Below are 20,246 nucleotides of genomic sequence, written 5' to 3' on the forward strand. Positions count from 1 at the left end.
CTAAAATATGTACCATCTATTTTTTGAAAGCATAATTTGACTTTGGTAAGTGTGTCTCAGTGCGTATCGTGACTCTGCAATTGTCTGTTTTATTATATTCATGTTGATTTGTTTTTTTTTCTGTGTGTGTTGTCGTTTTTCGTTTCTATTCACGATGATCTGTATTTTTTTCACCTTCCTAATTCCCATTAACGTACACTTAGATTAATTGTTTAACATGCTACACTTAATTGTTTAAATTGGTCCGGAAATCCGGAAGAGTTGCCTACAAACTTTTTCACTAGTTCCGTACAATTAGTATAATTTTTCTCATTTCAAAAAACGAATGTGGAAATATGACTAGCTTGCGTGTTTATCCTGGATTTAGAAATTGGATTCTGCGAATTTCATTGTTTTTTTAGGGAAAATGTCTACAGTAATGTGCACATATGTTGGATGTTCTAAGAAAATATCCACCGAGAAATCCATCACATATTTCAGATTTCCAGTGAAAGATGAACAACGTTGTCGAAAGTGGATTCAGCATTCTGGAAATACCGAGCTTTTAGGTAGGTAATCGTTTTATTCATAAACATTGTTTTCACTCCGGGTAATTACTGACGTGATAAACATTTTGATTAATCTACTGCTGTCATATCGAATCAAAAACTAATATTCATCATATTTTCAGATATGGATGAAAAACAATTGATATACAGAAAAATTTGCGAAGGGCATTTCGAACAGAATGCCTTCACTTACCATCTCCGTCAAAGATTGGTGAAGACAGCTGTCGCTATACACTGAGGAGTTCCAGGATTTTTCGGTAAGTTTGCGATTGATATGTTTGGTGTCAGGCAAGGATTATTTTTAGTGAGGCATTTCGTGTGAATTAGTTATTTAATCAACTAGGCTATTAATGAAAGCGATTAATGATTGAGATATTTTAATTTTAATGTTCGAGATTATTCATCGCTCAATTAATGATCGAGTTGATTACAAGATTTTTCCGTCGACCACATTTTGAATTGAATGTGAATTCCTGATTGCAAAAATTTTCTATCGATACCTATCATAGAAATCATTTTATATATTATTACTCTAGAATGCAAATCCAGTAGTAAAAAATTCGGCGAAAAATTGACAGTGGTCGTTAATACGAATGCGCATAATTAGTTTATGCAAGAAGGGTGTGATTGATATTGTAAAGATGAAGTCTAAATTTAATTTAGCAGACATGTTGAATAAAAGTTGAGATAAGAATGAGCATAAGTAAAACTATTATTAGGTATTTGGATTATCCATTTCACCACTCCCTATTCATATGAACCCAAAAATAAGAATAAGTTTTTAAAAAACAGAGTGGAGTTAGGATTGGTTTAATTTTCTTGAAATGTGTTTTAAAATTTCATGCAGAGGATCAATATTATAGATTTAAGGAGGCGTGTTGTAAGTGTCCGGATATGTATCTCATAAATACTATAATATTGACCTTATCAAAGTGTTTCGTGGCGCCACCAGTCATACTATATTCCAGTTTGGCAACTCTGTGTTTAAGTCATTTTGAGTGACACATGTGATGATATTGACATATTTATAGGAAAAATCAGTCAGCCAGCCAGTTTTTGTAAAACGTTCTTCGAATAGAGATTGCAGATTTGATATGAATCTATAATTCAGTTATGAGCAATTATGACCTATTTTCGAATAAGGAGAATGTTGACTGGAAATCGCATAACTGAAAAACAATTGAAGAGAAATTCAAGGTTTTTTGATACCCTCTCAAAATTTGGAAATCGTCCGCAACTAAGCTTTTGCGTGGCTATTTTTATATGAAAATTTTTAACTAAAATTATTCAGGAAATATACCCCTAAAAGTTTTGGACCTATCAAATTGTTCAACACCCCGTATATGTTCAACACTGTGTTTTGTACAATTAATTCAAGACAAAAAATCTTACTCCGAAGCAAATTAAGGTTATTTTCGTGACAAAAATTCTACTCTTTATTTCGAAATCACAATTATACTTTTTTCAGAGTGTTCATCAGAAATTTCAATTGATATCTATTTCAAGATCATAAGATAATTTCATTAGAAGCTTTGAGTATTCGATTAATACACTCAATGTTCAGAAGTACATATACTAAACTAAAGCTGTCTTTCTATATAGAATTTTTGTGTTCAAAGTTTCTCCGAAGAGAATGAGAACAATCGTAAATTCCAACGGATTAAAAAACAATCATATAACCTTTAATATTGAATCACTTCATATAAGACATCAAGCAATTAAAACAGAATTATTCTTCACCTCTAACAAGAACAAACAAATAAGGCAAAATCAAGATATTCCAATCTGCTCGATCGTTACCGGACCGTCTTGAACAGGGGGGGCCATAAAGTGTCATAAAACATAAAAGTTGAAAGTTTATTGCTTCTATTGTCGAGAAGGCCCTTATCACCATTCCAAATATTCTGTTACAAGAATAACGTCCCTGGCAACTCCTGCTTTTTTAAACGAAATAATATCTTTAAGTATTCTCAATGATAATATGTATCGAAATTTTCCTGAAAAAATTTTCTTCAGAATTAAAAAAATAAAGAATTATGAGAAAGAGAATTTTTGAAATATCTTCCTTACGAAAAATCACGTGGTGAATAAGAATATCGTTAATGGAGATGAGGGGTTGAAAAAAATATGCGAAAAACAACTACATAGTGCTTCACATTATGTACAGAGTTAAATCGTCATCACTTTCTAATAGTGTTTTGGAAGGCTGGCGATTTCGAAAAAATATTATATGATGTACCCTTAGTTATTTTCATCGAGGAAGCGAGTCTCAAAGTTTCTGCCATTTATTCACAGAAGTACTTTAAGAAGACTCTCGTCTTTTACAATTTGTTTCTTTCCTTCGAATAATATGAATTTCTCAAGAAAATACAACAGAAATAACCCTGAATAGTCTGGTTCAGAGTAGTTCGGAAATATTCAGGTAAAATACATGTCATCAACTCTGTTGTTATGAAAGGCCTATTTTATGCAAATATTCTTCTAAAATTGTGTTTCGCCGGCCTTATTTGAGCCATGTATAAAGCAATAAAAATTTCCGTTGTTCAATATAATTGAATTCTTGGAAATTATACCTACACCTATAAACCAGGAATTAGACAGTTGTACTCCTTACCCCCTCAAAATTTCAGGTAATGATGATGAAAAGAGAGGGGTGTATTTAAATAAAAGGAGAATTCGATAAAATAAGAGTTTCATTTTGAACCCTATCGTTGAATAGTGTGTGTCTTGTGAAAAATTATCAAGAAATCTTCTGTATATCTATCATTTGTGTTCTGTGATATCTATCGAAAATAAGGTGAGTGAACATCAACATTAATTGTTTAAAACTTAAAAGCTCACTTCCTCTCAACCTCATGTAAGTGTACGTTTATGGGAATTAGGAAGGTGAAAAAAATCAGCAAATCTTAGCTAATTCCAACGTTTCGCAACATATATTGTCGCTTCTTCAGGGCTAAAAGATGTACCATCTATTTTTTGAAATCATCTATTTTTTGAAAGCATAATTTGACTTTGGTAAGTGTGTCTCAGTGCGTATCGTGACTCTGCAATTGTCTGTTTTATTATATTCATGTTGATTTGTGTTTTTTTCTGTGTGTGTTGTCGTTTTTCGTTTTTATTCACGATGATCTGTATTTTTTTCACCTTCCTAATTCCCATCAAGGTACACTCACATTAATTGTTTAACATGCTACACTTAATTGTTTAAATTGGTCCGGAAATCCGGAAGAGTTGCCCACAAACTTTTTCACTAGTTCCGTACAATTAGTATAATTTTTCTCATTTCAAAAAACGAATGTGGAAATATGACTAGCTTGCGGGTTTATCCTGGATTTAGAAATTGGATTCTGCGAATTTAACTTTTTTTTTAGGGAAAATGTCTACAGTAATGTGCACATATGTTGGATGTTCTAAGAAAATATCCACCGAGAAATCCATCACATATTTCAGATTTCCAGTGAAAGATGAACAACGTTGTCGAAAGTGGATTCTGCATTCTGGAAATACCGAGCTTTTAGGTAGGTAATCGTTTCATTCATAAACATTGTTTTCACTCCGGGTAATTACTGACGTGATAAACTTTTTGATTGATTTACTGCTGTCATATCGAATCAAAAACCAATATTCATCATATTTTCAGATATGGATGAAAAACAATTGATATACAGAACAGAATGCCTTCACTAGCCATCTCCGTCAAAGATTGGTGAAGACAGCTGTCGCTATACACTGAAGAGTTCCAGGATTTTTCGGTAAGTTTGCGATTGATATGTTTGGTGTCAGGCAAGGATTATTTTTAGTGAGGCATTTCGTGTGAATTAGTTATTTAATCAACTAGGCTATTAATGAAAGCGATTAATGATTGAGATATTTTAATTTTAATGTTCGAGATTATTCATCGCTCAATTAATGATCGAGTTGATTACAAGATTTTTCCGTCGACCACATTTTGAATTGAATGTGAATTCCTGATTGCAAAAATTTTCTATCGATACCTATCATAGAAATCATTTTATATATTATTACTCTAGAATGCTAATCCAGTAGTAAAAAATTCGGCGAAAAATTGACAGTGGTCGTTAATACGAATGCGCATAATTAGTTTATTTTCTAGTAGAACGTTGCCGAATTTCTGAATATTCTGTCGATCGCATCCTATGCAGAGGGACCGGTGTTAACTTAGCAGCCACTTCAGATCTAGCGGCCGTTTGACCAGTGGCGTCGGGTACTTTTTTTTTCGCGTACTGTGCATACTGAAATCGTTATTAGGTCTCGGAAATGAATGAATTCTTTCAAACTCAGAGTGCTCATTCATTAGAATATCATAAATACTATTTCAAAGATTTTGTATTCCTAGAATGTTGAAGTGTGAGTTCCAGCCGTGAAATGGATATTCGAAATATAATCGAAAATAGGTCTAAAAAATGAATAAATGGTTTGAAATTCAGTGTACGTAATAAAAAAACACTATTGAACGATATTCCGACAGCTTTTTGATTTGCAAGACTTGGAAGGGTGACTTTCAACCCCTCATCTCAGAGTCCACAAAATATTTCGAAAATCGGTCTAAAAAATGGATCAAGGGTTTGAAATTCGGTTTGCATATTTATAAGGCACTATATAACGATATTCCAAGAGGTTTTTTTTATTTGCAGGACTTGGAAGGGTGAATTTCACCCCCTATTCTCAGAGTCCGCATAATAAATCGAAAATAGGTCTAAAAAATGAATAAAGGCTTTGGAATTCGGTAGAATATGTATTTATAAACCCTCAAGAAACGATATTCCAATAGCTTTTTCATTTGCAGGACTTGGAAAGGTGAATTTCACCCCCCCTTCTCAGAGTCCACAAAATATTTTCGATTTATTCTGTGGACTAGGAATATCGTTCTTTGAAGGTTTATAAATACATACACGTAATTTCCCATTTTCGATGTTTTTTTTATTATGAGTAATAGGGGTGAAACCCATACAGCACATGACGTCCAATGGACGTCCATTTTATATCCAAATGAAGTACAAACGTCCACGGACCTTATATGGAAGTCCAATGGATGTACATTTCTGGACATTTACTGTACGTTCATGAATGGACGTTTTATGGATGTCCATTGTTCTTTAAATAAGGGATGTTGTACAAACATCCATATACGTCCCTTATTGGACATCCTGTGGATATACAAATCTGGATCTTAATTGTACTATCAGAAATTGTACGTTAGTGTACGTCCATTCAACGTACATTTTTGGATCAACGTGAATTATCCAGGAATCTTTTGGATGTTCGGATCTGGATATAAATATATACTGTTTTGGTATGAGTTTTCCCAAAATAATATTGTTTCGTTTAGTTTGTTCAATGAGTATTGGAACCTAGAAGAAATTTTTGTTAATTCATAAGAAATTCATTCATCATAGATGCTGCGTTAGGATGGCATGGAAAAAAAAAGATATGGAACGTTGTCAGTCGGGAATTTTAGAAAAGTCAGTCGAAATAGTTTTGAGAAAAGTCACTTATTTAATTGAATGAATTGTTTTCTGTTTCATAAGTTACGATTTCGATGATTGTTATAACAAATTAATTTATAAAATAAATTCTTCCGTTTATTACACCTTTATTTATTTTGTACATAAACTTGTTATTCAAATCAACGGAATCGCAACTTATCGAAAACATTTAATTCTCAACTGACTTTTCTAAAATTCCCGACTGACAACTTTCTATATCTTTTTATGTTTCCATGCCATCCTAACACAGCATCTATGATGAATGAATTTCTTATGAATTAACAAAAATTTCTTCTAGGTTCTAATACTCATTGAACAAACTAAACTAAACAATATTCCTTCGGGAAAACTCAAACCATAACAAAATCCCCAAAATTAAAATATTTATTCCCTAAATTGAAAATTTTGGAAATAAGCATTTTAAATTTAACAACTTTTCTGTACGACAACTGGATGTGTCATTTTCGTGTATCCATAATTATTCATTTCTCAACATTTTATGGGGAAGTCCATTGTACTTTAAATAAGGGATGTTGGAAATAACAGGAAGGTATATGCAAAGATATACCCTTGTATTGCTGCCATGTCGGTCTCGGGTCTCATTGAGAGTAGGTACTTAGGTACTGAGTGTGACAAACCCAGATGTTCCGCCCTCTCATAATTATTCCTTTTTTTACTCTGGAAATTTCGTCCCGAAGACCGAAACATTCATTTTTTGAGTTGCATTTGAGTGACACACAGTGAAATATAAAATCAGAACAGAATATCTAAGAGAAACTCATTAATCTGTAATCAGTGGATTTTGAAGTGGACTCGACATATTTTGTAAATTTGTGAATATTTTGGCTTTAGCTTGTTGAACTACTTTTGAAACATAGTGTCTAGTTCTAGTTCCAGTGTGTGAGGCATATATTTGATAGTAATGAGGTGAGTCGAAGTTTTTATTCTTGAGGGAAGTGGCAAATTTACGTGTAGATAGAAAAATATAATGTAATAATTCACCCTTCCATATCCTGCAAATAAAAAAGCTCTTGGAATATCGTTCCTTGAGGGTTTATGAATACATACATCGAATTTCAAACCCTTTATTCAATTTTCAGACCTATTTTCGAATTATTATGTGGACTCTGAGGAGAGGGGGAGAAATTCACCCTTTCAAGTCCTGCAAATGAAAAAGCTCTTGGAATATCGTTCCTTGAAGGTTCATTAATACATACACCGAATTTCAAACCCTTAATCATTTTTTAAACCTATTTTCGAAATATTTTGTGGACTCTGAGAAGAGGGAGTGAAATTCACCCTTCCAAGTCCTGCAAATGAAAAAGCTCTCGAAATATCGTTTCTTGAGGGTTTATGAATACATACACCGAATTTCAAACCCTTCATTCATTTTTTCAGACCTATTTTCGATTTATTCTGTGGACTCCCAGAGAAAGGGGTGAAATTCACCTTTTCAAGTCCTGCAAATGAAAAAGCCCCTTGAATATCGCTCCTTGAGGGTTTATAAATACATACACCGAGTTTCAAACCCTTTATTCATTTTGTAGACCTATTTTCAATTTATTTTGTGGACTCTGAGAATGGGGGTTGAAATTCACCCTTCCAAGTCTTGCAAATAAAAAAGCTCTCGGAATATCGTTCCATGAAGGTTTATAAATACATACACCGAATTTCAAACCCTTTATTCATTTTCGAGACCTATTTTCGATGTTTCTTTTATTATGAGTAATAGGGGTTAAATTCACCCTTTCAAGTTCTGCAAATGAAAAAGCTCTTGGAATGTCGTTCCTTGAGAGTTCATTAATACATACACCGAATTTCAAACCCTTTATTCATTTTTGAGACCTATTTTCGACTCGATTTTCGATGTTTTTTTATTATGAGAAATAGGAGTTAAATTCACCCTTCCAAGTTCTGCAACTAAAAAAAGCTCTTGGAATATCGTTCCTTGAGGGTTCTTCAATACATAAACGGAATTTCAAACCCTTTATTCATTTTTTAGACCTATTTTCGATTCACTCTGTGGACTCCCAGAGGAGGGGGTAAAATCAACCCTTCCAAGTCTTGCAAATGGAAAATCTCTCGGAATGTCGTTTAATAGTGCTTTATAAATATGTAAACCGAATTTCAAGCCCTTAATTCATTTTTTAGACCTATTTTCGAATCATTTTGTGGACTCTGAGAAGAGGGAGTGAAATTCACCCTTCCAAGAGCTGCAAATCAAAAAGCTCTCGGAATATCGTTCAATAATGATTTTTAATAACGTACACTGAATTTCAAACCCTTCATTCATTTTTTAGACCTATTTTCGATTATATTTCGAATATCCATTTTACGGCTGGAACTCACAACTCAACATTCTAGAAATAAGAAATCTTTGAAATAGTATTCATCATCTTCTAATGAATAAACACCCCGAGTTTGAAAGAATTCATTCATTTCCGAGACCTAATAACGATTTCAGTATGCAGAGTACGCGAAAAAAAAGTACCCGCTAGATTATCAGAATCAGAAATGGCCAAATGAATTCAATATTTATAGAGAATTAATAAACATATTGAGATTCTTACTGTGATTTATTCATATGACTGAAGTAGCTAGAACCTTTTTACATAAAAAACATAATAACCCTATCAATTCAAAATTCATGTCTCTTACATACATATGAAAATAGTGGACGCTTAAAATTTTACGAAGAATTTTTTTAACCGCCTCAGATTGCTTGGATTCTTGTCATCTTACTCAATGAAAGAAATGCTTTTCGCACGTTGGGTGAAATTTACAAGAAACCTTTTCTAAAAAGTGCCTTTCCACTTTTCGTACAAAATTACGATGTATAGGTTAAGGTCAACATTGTTTACATTTTGGGAAGATGAAGTAATTCAAGGAAGGACATACGTTCAGCCACCGAACATCAACCTTCTAAATTTCATAGCCTACTTGACGACGGATTTTTTTGAACGCACGTTTTATATTATGATTTCTATGATACCTATATAGTCAAATTTGAAACCTTATAAATTTTCTATGTTCATATCGGAATGTTGATATTTATGCGGCCGATCGAACAATTCGAGAAGTTCATAGAGGGCATATTCGAGTTGTGACATTTTGATTAAATCACATTGATATCGTTCCCTACAATATCTGTTAAAGAATGTGAGGAGCTGGTGGAGGCTGGAGTTGTAGTACATAGATATATTGATTACTCTCTAACCATCATAATTTTTCTGCAATCTCCACAATTCATATCTTCTCAATTCACCCGCTAGGTACTACAGAAATCAATGCGACATACAAATAAAAAAATAATTTGGGAAGCTGCTGAATACTTCTATGTTCGACTACCCATGACAATAATGCATTAATAGGAAACTAGTATGACCAGGAGATCTACCTTTATTGGTTGATTAGTATAGCCAGGAGATCCTTTTTTTTTTTTTTTTTTGGTGTAGCAGGGGGAAAATCTGCAAACAGACGAACACACCCTCTCCTGAGGGGGAACAGTGGATATCGATTTTAAATTATATTGAACGAAGATTATTTTTTTATCTCCCCTAATTGAAATTATTTTTTGTAGTTACTGGATAACCTAAATAGATGTAAATTAAAACAATTGTTTCTTCTATATAATTTATATTACTCAGAATGAACCCCCTCTATAGAGGTGATAATATGAAAGAAAAACGCTATCCTTAATCACAAATTGGCCTTGTGATTGAAAAAAATAGTTCGAAAATCGGCAACTTTAGGTTAGGTTTTTTTCAGAAACGGTACATTTTCGCTGAACTAATGTTGGTGTCATTCGATAGTATTTGATCTACTCTATCGTTATGTGACGTTTGATTCATGATGACATGTACAGGTCAAATCTCTCAAGAAAAATATACAGTAGACTCTCGAAATAGTGAACAATGCTTATAATGAACTACTCCAAATAGTGAACAAATAAATATTTGCATTAGTACTCTATAAAATGAACAATCGAAGCCTATAATTAGTGAACCTGGATAATTTGACAAATCATAACAAGAAAACGATTGTTAAACGTTTTCCTGTTTTCGAGTAAGCATAAATATGGCATGATTATTCATTTAAAGCTGAGTAAAAAAGGAGAAATTGTTGAAAAATTATATAAAGGTGGTCGTAATTCAATGTTAGAAGGAAGAATTCTTGTTAATCCTGGGGTGGAATCCAGTCCTGATTGCGAAACAAAAGGCATCGGAAATCGCACAAAATTATTTGGTATGTTTTATTCGACATGTTTTTTTCTCCTAAAACTAACTGAAATAACATTTTACAGAGGCCGTAGTGCTGATGTGGGTACATCTGATTGAAGCAATCTAAAAATATAGGAATAGACCATTATATTTATTTAAAGAGGTGTGCTCAATGTATATACCTAAATTTTGAAAACTACTATTTTATTATTTTCTGAATAAATTGGTTTGAGACCTAAATAGTTTAAAATTTAGTTTTCCTAAAATCCGATTGACACTACGTTATGTCTTATTCGAAACTATGAAAAGGATAAGTGTGGAAAAGGGTAAGACTGTTATAATAAATGTTGAAGATTGACTATATTCAGAACAGTAATATCTAACAACAAATAAGCCTAAGGTTCATTCATACGATATTCGACAGTATGAACGATGATCAGAAAGTGCATTTATTGTTCGTTTAATTTATTATATTCGAAATCATCGATCGACACATATTAATGCAATTTCGGATCATCGTATCGTCGGATATTGTATACATGAACAGTAGGTCTAACGTTGTTCAGAGACGTCTATTACTGATACTTAATTGTAGTATGAAATACGATTATTAAACGTCTATTTTTGGTACATTGAAGTCGTTGAAATATAGTCTATAATATATGAGTTGTGAACGTTTATAGACGACTGGTTTTCGACGTAATTTCTGAATTACTTAAGTAGTCTAAAAGACGTATATGAAATACGAGTATCAGACGTATATAAAATACGAATAGGAGACGTATATCCAAGATTGATTTTATACGTCTACCACGCGGACATTTGTCCTTCTTATTTTGGTCTAATGAAACCGTATTTATACGTCGGAATAAGTTGACTTATATATGTTTAATAAACGAAAGGTGGTTTCCTGGGGCAGAGCTGATAACCTCTGCAATTTTATTTGAGTTTTATAATATATCCTAATTTTTATTTCGGGATAAAAGATATTCGATGTCAATATGTTCTGATCTCCTATGGTTTGCAGTACCTACTATTCCCAAAACTAATACAAGCTAAAACAACCATTATTTCTATCTTCATAATAATAATGATAGACATCATAATAGTCAAATTAAAACCTTTTTTTTATAGTCTTAACTTACGTATTATGACGGCTTTTTATAGAACCATATTGTATATAACCTTTTTCTGTGGATGAGGCAGCGATTAAAGTTTGCATTTTTTTTTTTTAATAAATTGTACTTATTATTTTCGAAAAATTAGAATTCAAATAATTCGAACATATTTTATAATCTTAAATTAATTGATAACTCCGTGAGAACATCCAAAGTTCTTTTGTTCTTCTTTTATTAAAAAATCTACTTAAAATATATAGATCCATTTTAATTATACTATGAGATTTTTTTACACAGTGCTTCATAATCTACCTATAAGATATGCATCGATGAGTATGAATTTCGAAAACCGAAATCATTTTAGATCCTTTTCGAATTTTTGTTTGTTTGAACTCCTACGTATAGGGCTTTACTCAATTGACGAAATTGACAATCGTTTCCTCACGGGACCTTCCTAATAATTTCTTGCTCTAAGAAAACTATTTAACTAATCAGCTATTTGAAGGGAAAGTTTAGACATCTATATATTATATGATGTATCAATGAATTAAATCGATTGCAAGAGTTACTATGTATCTGAAGCTTGAAATTCTGACGACCGATTCAAAAGTTTGAGCATTATCTAATCAACTATAGCTGCTTGAAGCCCCGGAAAACAAAACGCGTTTCTATTTCAATGGATTTCCAAAAATTGCATCATTTTTAATTCTTTTTATCGATTTGCAATTAACAATATTTTCATTCTCTTCAATAAAGACCATGATTTATTCATCAACAATAACGTTATTGCTTCATATCCTTCAGCATTTCATTCATTTACTAGAAATATTTAGGAATGCTATATTATATTAAGCACATATAACTTAATAATTTTCATGATCGATACTCTGGACATTCTTTCACTTTGTCCTTATTTTGGGTAAATTCAACCCAATTCACTCTTGTGAGATTCATATTAACCTGTACCTTAAATTGCCAATTCATAACAATCACTTTGTTCTCATATACTAACTGTACCAATTTCATTTCATAAATTTTCACGTGCTTTCGCTTTCGACAAAGTGTTGATATCAGATTTACCTACTGGTTTTGGTTCACCAGTTTCTTTCACCATTATTATCGATTCATTCACCTGATTTACCATTATCAGATTTACCTACTGGTTTTGATACAAAATCAGATTCACCAGTTTCATTATCAGTTACCTTTGAGTTACCTGATTTATCGTTATCAGATTTACTTACTGGATTTGATACAAAATCAAACTCACTAGTTTCATTCTCAATTGTCTTTGAGTTACCTGATTTATCGTTATCAGATTTACCTACTGGTTTTGATACGAAATCAAACTCACCAGTTTCATTCTAAATTATCTTTGAGTTATCTGATTTAACGTTATCAGATTTACCTACTGGTTTTGATACGAAATCAAACTCACCAGTTTCATTCTCAATTACCTTCGAGTAACCTGATTTATCGTTATCAGGTTTACCTACTGGTTTTGATACAAAATCAAATACACCAGTTTCTCACTTCACCGAATATCTGATTTTCAATCACTATCAGATTTCTACATGAAGCCATGCTATCAACTCAATAAAGTCCGTACCTGCGTCTTATTGCATCAACTATATGACTTTCCATGACTGCTGTAAATTTTCTTTTGAACCACCTACTGGTTTCAATTCAATAGAGTTCATACTCGAGTTCATACCAGTTTGTTATTGCATTATATTTTGGATTTCAGTTCACTATCAGATTTTTTTTTTATCTCATTCTTCAGAAAGGTAGATAACTAATTTTTTTTTTAATCAGCTCTTGACTAGCAATTATTCAAAGTTTAATAAAATTCAAATTCAATAGAATATTAGAGAGAATCATTAATGTGAATATGATATTGTAATTTATAATCATCATATCTCTAATTTATATTTGGATACGAAATGAGTCATTCCACCTTTTTCATAAATTGAGTACTTATAATCATCATCACAATTTTATCAGATGTGATTTAAGTTCATTCGAAAAGTACCTTTATCATTCAAATGTTTTTTTTTTCATTCAACTTCAACTTCATTATTCTTCAGGGTATTGAAATGATTAAAATTATTTCGAATCATAATCTAAGCAAGACTCTAAGACTCAATTGAATCCCTTTTTCGTAAGAAAAGCTTCTATCAAGATATGCAGTCGTTTAAATTGATTTATGAAGTAATGAAATATAAATCAAAGTACTCAACAACCAATTTAGAAAACAGACATATTCAGGTATTTTGCTATTCCAGCACTCTGTAATATTTTCACCATTAAACAGATTGGTTTTCGAACTTCTACACTAGCATATCATAGTGTGAATAATATGAAGATTAAGTCATGAAAGTTATATATTTCAATTCTTATTCAGATAATAGAAGACTCAATTGAAATTTTTTTGAAGCCGTTGAAGCAGGTAGATGTGTTGAATGATACCAGTGCGATACGTCATCTCTCGTGTTGTAAAAGAGAAAGTGGAAGAGAAAGTGGAAGAGAAAGTCGAAGTGAAAGTGTACACTAGCGAAGCTACGGAATTTTTGATTCCGTCTACGAAACTTCCGAAGTTTTTTGTAAGTTCTATAAGTGTATGTGTTATAGAGCGGAAATTCGTTCAAATTCAGTGTATTCAGTGTCGCGTCCAGATCCATTGATCGATGGTTCCACGGATATCACTGGTGAGTCGATTTATTTTTCTTATAGTATAGAAAATATATAACTCAGCCACATAGCTTAGTAGTAACATATTAGTGAGTATTTCCAATATTCATTATTACACAGAAATACCTCATATAGTTCAATACGTACAAAAAGCCATGTCGGAGGTCTCAGACAATGAGAGCTCCTACATGGAAGCTACGGACACCGAAGAATTCATCGATAGAGAAGCAGAGGAGCTTGTAAGGCTCAAAGAAGAGAATGAGCAATTGAAGGCTCAAATAAATAAATTAACTGAAACCGTAGCTCAGTTGGTCGGGGAGATACGCCTCTTGAGAGAGGTAGTTAATAAGAATAAAGCACCTCAATCCCCTAGTTTTGCGGAAATTGCAAAACACATTACGGCACAGAAATCCCCCACATTTGCAGAAATTGCAAAGCCGGTAGCGGTCCCCAAAAATTCCTCCAAACAGGAAGTAGCTCCAGAACCGGAAAAGAAGAAAAATTTTGCAACTCAAGTTGCAAAAACCCAGAACGCGCCACCCACAAAACGCGCGCGTAAAGAAAGTGCATCTTCAGACGAAGAGACCGCAAAAAAAGCAACGGAGATACCTAAAAAAGGTAAAATTCCACCCATCACGACGATGGGTACAGCCTCAGCTCAACAGAAAACCACTCCAGTGGAGGAGAGGAAAGAAAAAATCCCCCCAGTCACCCTGAGAGGTACGTCAGAATGGACGTCAATTTCCAACGCGTTAATGCGAAACGGAATTAAATATAGCAGAGCGACAACTGTGAAGGACGGAATTAGGGTCGTTCCACAAACCGCGGAAGACCACAGAAGGATGACGGACTTCCTTCATAAAATAAATAGGGAGTTTTATACTCTTCAACGGGAGGAAGAAAAGAAAATCTACGCGGTAGTGAGATATCTACCGCTGGATGCAGATATCCCGACGATCCTTGACGACCTCAAGGATCAAGGGATCGTCGATGCTGAGGTCATAAGAATGACCTCAAATATAACTAAGAGGCCGATGCCCTTATTGCTGGTTAAAACCCAGAATAAGGGTATCTTCGAGGTGAGAAGGCTCTACAACATGAACTGTGTTGTTGAACCTAAGAGAAGGACGACCGGGCCTGGACAATGTTATCGCTGTCAGCGATATGGACATGCCCAAAGTAGGTGCACTTTTCCATGGAGGTGCGTGAAATGCTCTGGTAATCACAGCTCCAAGGAGTGTACGCTTACCAGGGAGAACGGGGAGCGAAATGCCTCTTGTGTTCTCTGTGGAGAGCAAGGACATCCAGCCAGCTACAAGGGATGTAGCGAATGGAAGTTGGTCACTAAAAAGACCAAGAGATCGCCAAGATCGAACCAGACCAGCTCGAGGCCAACACAAAATACACCGAAGCCATCCCAAAACTCTTCGGAAGTGAAGAAACCCCAGGAAACTGCAACCAAAGTGGTCAAAGAGACGAAGAATCCAGAGAAAAAGACGGAAAAGGCAAAAACCGTCAAAAAAGCCGAAACCAGGAAAGGAATTTCTGGAATCACTGAGGAACTGGATAAGTTCACGAAAACCCTCCTCAGCACGATGATGCAGAATCTGGAGAAAGAGATTGAGAAGAAGATGCAGCAAATTATTAAGAATATTTATTGGCTGATACGACGATAAATCGTCTCTTGGAACGTCGAAGGATTGAGAGCCCGCAGACCAGAATTCGAAGAACTGATTGAAGAGAAGAGACCGGATGTCATAGCTCTCCAAGAAACAAGACTTAACCCCAACGTTCGGATAGCATTTCCCAATTACGATATCTACAGAAATGATAGACCTAACAGCACAGGTGGCGTTGCTATACTGGCTAGAAGGAATATGGATCACCATTTCGACCAAATATTCAATGGACAAGAAGTAGAAGCAATATCGATTATTGTGAATACTAATCGAGGACAAGTGAAGATTATTTCAACTTATAAATCACCGGATAAGGACATGCTGGAAGAGGATCTAAAAATGCTACTAGAAGGAAGACACCCTAAAAAAAAGTTGAGATCACCAATTATGGTGATCTCAACTGCAAATCGCAGGAATGGAATAGTAGAGTGGAAAATACCAACGGGAGAAGACTGAAGATTTATGCTGAAAAACTTAATGCAGTTGTGATAGGACCTGATATACCGACCTACATACCAAGAGTAAATGGACTACCCGATGTACTGGACATTGTCGTAATGAAAGACATCACTGAAGAAATCAGCATTGATACAATAGAAGACGGAACTTCAGACCACAATCCCATAGAATTCATAGTGGGACATGGCCCAAGAAACGAAGAAGAGACACAAACCAAGGATCGCACAGACTGGGAGAAATATAAGAATTTACTTCAGGAAAAAATCACGGAAATTCCCCAAATAAACACCCGGGATGAATTAGATGAAGCAGTTGAAAAATTGGAAAATCAAATAAAAGAAGCCTATGAAGAAGGCACCAAGAGAATAAGGAAACCAATTCCGAAACATTCACATGGAGATACGCCAAGGGATATAAAGGAACTTATAAAAAAGAACAGAAGACTCAGAAAAATTTACAGAACAACAAAAAGAGAAGAAGACAAGAAGAAACTGAATAAGCATAGCCAGATATTGAAAAATGCTTTAACAGAACTGCGTAATAACAGATGGCACCAGAGATTAAGGGAACTGAATACAATAGATCACTCGGAAAGCGCCGGGAGAATATAGGATAACGAATTATATGTTGAAGAAATTGCCTAGAAAAGGAATAACAGCCTTGACGAATATAACAAACGGAGTGATGAGGACCGAATACTACCCAAAGAGATGGAAAACTGCAGAAATGATAGTTTTCAACAAGCCTGGAAAGGAACGGAAATTTCCTCAAAATTATAGACCAACCAGCCTACTATCAGCACTAGGAAAAATCGTCGAGAGGGTTATCGCTAAAAGGCTGAATGAGGAAACAGAAATGTTGAAGATAATTCCACCCGAACAATTTGGATTTCGACGAGAACATTCGACTGAACTCCAATTACTACGGCTCATAGAATACGTCACCGAAGGAATGCAGACCAAACAGGCCACAGGATTAGTTCTGATGGATATCGAGAGAGCTTATGATAGAGTATGGCACGAAGGCCTAATCTACAAGATGAAAAAAGCAGGATATTCGACCAAGCTATGCAAGATTATAAGGAACTATCTGAGGAATAGAAACTTTTATGTGCAAATAGATGGAGCAACTTCTCAAACCAGACAATTGGAAGCGGGAGTGCCTCAAGGATCGGTACTTGGACCTCTGCTTTACGTAATATACGTCTATGATATCCCGAAGAATGCTAGAAATATGCTCACCTTGTACGCAGATGACACAGGAATAGCGTTCAGACATCGACGCCCAGAGATCATACACCGGAGACTGCAGGAAGCCATAGATGAATTACTCAAATGGTGCATCAAATGGTAAATCCAAATCAATGGAAGAAAGACTCAAGCAATATTACTGCAAAAGAGAAGATTGAGGCTGGAAGAAAACCTTGAAGTTGATGGAGAAGAGGTTGAATGGAAAAATGAAGCAACATACCTAGGAGTGACGCTTGACAGAGGACTTACATGGAAAAACCACATCAAATGTGCAGTTGATAAAACAAAAGCCGCAATGAGTAAACTTTATCCACTCATAGGCAGAAGTCATATGAATAAGAACATCAAGTTGACGATGATTAAAACAATTGCGCGACCACAACTCACATATGGATCGGCGGCATGGGGCTTCGCAGCCAAGACCCACATCGAGAAAATACAGGCCACTTAGAATAAACTCCTTAGAATGGCGATGGACGTACCCTGGTTTGTTAGGAACAAACAAATCTACAAGGACTTGGAATGGGAACCAGTTACAGAATTTATGAAGAGAAAGGCGGAAAGGGTATTCGACAAAGCCAAACAACATCCAAATGAGGAACTACGAAGATTAGTCGACTATGATCCAACAGAAGAAGCTAGAAGGTCAAAAACCTACCACCGAAGACCGAGAGATCAATTAAGGATTTTAAGTAACCAAAGAAGAGCTTAACCTATAAAAGCTATAGGCAGCATACAAATATCAACACGACTATGATCGTGTGAGAGTCCAGAAACCATAAGAGTCAACTGGTTAATAGGCAAAATGCCCGGAACCTATGAAGAAGCAGTTAAGGGTTTTTAGTGGGTCTCGAGCTCAGAGAGTGAGAATCCCCACACTGTTCCCCCTCAGGAGAGGGTGTGTTCGTCTGTTTTGCAGATTTTCCCCCTGCTACACCAAAAAAAAAACCCGCCGAGGTAGTCATATTCTGAGAAAAAGTGTTTGCCGGACGATTCCAAAGTTTGCTTGGACTCGCTCATTCATGTTCGGTGATAACCCCTATAGAAGATCTACAAATCCTAAAGTTCTGAATTAAGCCAGGTAGCTAATATTTAGTACAATTAATATAGTGCAGATAATCCTCATTTTTTTGGTTAAGTTATTCATTTCCAAACGCGACCTGTTCTGGATTACTAAATTATTTGGCGTATGTACAGCGCCTTCATTGTCTATTCGTATCATTTATTATAAAGGAGCAGGTACTTTTGTTCCGGATTTTGTATTCGAAGTCTCTCCTGGAAAAACTCACAGTTGAAGAATTTATCGATGTCCGATAGGAGTTCAGGATAATAGAAATGTATTTTTCAGTTTTAATTTTGTCACGATTTTTACTGAGCAAAAATTGAGACATTTAATGTATATTCATTACCTGTTGATATTTATAATCAAACCCGTAAAAATAAAAGGGCAACAGTAAGCCTCATACTTCGATACTTCCGATAGAAATTTAGTTTTCAGTGGTCGATTCGACAAAGTATTATATCAATTTCTCAGAAACCAAACCTTAAAATTTCATAGTTTTCTAATTGGGATGCTTCTGTTGAATTCCAGTTCGAAAGTTTCGATAGAAGTGGAGACTTCAGTGGTCGATTCGACAAAGTATCAAACCAATTTCTAAAAACATTTCTGAATTTTTTTTGGGTTTTCACTCACAGTCTGAACCATAATCAATTAAAAAAATTGAAATAATCGATTTGCTCCTGGCTAAATTTTTTGCACTAATGTATCAGGAGCCAATCAGATGGAAGATTTTGTTGACCTACTGACAATGAACGAAAAATTGAACTTTTTGGTAAAATTTCGCTTTTTCCGGAATCTATATCAGAATCCTTCATCTGACGAATTCTTGAAAATCTTCAGAGTCTAGTGTATCTCTTGATATTTGTCGCTTAGACAAAGTATGAAACCAATTTCCCAGAAACTGATGGATCCATTCGAACCAAATCTTGAAATCGGACATAGTTTTCGAATTGGAATGCGTTTGTTGAATTTCTGTTCGACACTATCATTTCGAATGTACTTTTGAATGGTCGATCCGACAAAGTATCAGATCAATTACTCAAATATTGTATGTATTAATGTAATGTAATAATTCGAACCAAATCTCATAATCCCACATAGTCTTCGAGGTGAACCGAAAGTTTTGGGCAATTGATAACCTACTGTGTAGAATGCATTTGTACCTACTGAAAGTAGGAATTTGAATCTACCGGAGGGGACTGAGATCGAGTTACCTCATCGTCGTTCAAATATCATAGCGAACTTCTTTAGCGATAGTAAGTTGTGGCCCTGAAAAGGGCCTTTCGATAGATCGTGCTGCGAATTATTTACGATTTCTTTTCGGTTTTTTTCGGCAAAAGTACCGCTTGGATATTTGGTAAAACTCCACCCTGGGCGATAGTTACTCCAGAGAGTAACTTGTTCAATTCTTCGTCGTTTCTAATGGCCAACTGAAGATGGCGTGGAATGATCCTAGTCTTCTTGTTGTCTCTAGCGGCGTTACCGGCCAATTCCAATACTTCAGCAGCGAGATATTCCATCACGGCTGCCAGATAAACGGGTGCTCCCGCTCCTACTCGTTCGGCGTAATTTCCCTTTCGCAACAAACGATGGATACGTCCAACGGGAAACTGCAATCCCGCTCTATTTGAACGAGACTTCGCCTTGCCCTTAACTTTACCACCTTTACCACGACCCGACATGATCAATGTATTAATCAACAGATACTAGACGT

General features: G+C 34.8%; 2 protein-coding genes across 2 annotated transcripts in view; both read right to left on the reverse strand.

The window, feature by feature from the left end:
* Positions 1 to 19,177, reverse strand: part of LOC123322878 (histone H4-like) — a 33,891-nt gene extending 14,714 nt beyond the window's left edge. Inside the window, exon 1 of the mRNA XM_044910941.1 lies at positions 19,166 to 19,177. Within this exon, the coding sequence (XP_044766876.1) occupies positions 19,166 to 19,177 (12 nt within the window). The remainder of the gene's footprint in view (positions 1 to 19,165) is intronic.
* A 616-nt stretch (positions 19,178 to 19,793) lies between these two features.
* On the reverse strand, positions 19,794 to 20,246 carry LOC123318926 (histone H2A). Its single transcript, XM_044905714.1, has one exon. It carries the CDS (start codon positions 20,212 to 20,214, stop codon positions 19,840 to 19,842), a length of 375 nt encoding a protein of 124 aa, XP_044761649.1. The 5' UTR covers positions 20,215 to 20,246; the 3' UTR covers positions 19,794 to 19,839.

The sequence above is a fragment of the Coccinella septempunctata genome, chromosome 1 (assembly GCF_907165205.1).
Source record: "Coccinella septempunctata chromosome 1, icCocSept1.1, whole genome shotgun sequence".
Classification (NCBI taxonomy): domain Eukaryota; kingdom Metazoa; phylum Arthropoda; class Insecta; order Coleoptera; family Coccinellidae; genus Coccinella; species Coccinella septempunctata.

Coding starts and splice junctions, on each gene's coding strand:
- LOC123318926 (XM_044905714.1), bottom strand. CDS start 20,214: ATGTCGGGTCGTGGTAAAGGTGGTAAAGTTAAGGGCAAGGCGAAGTCT.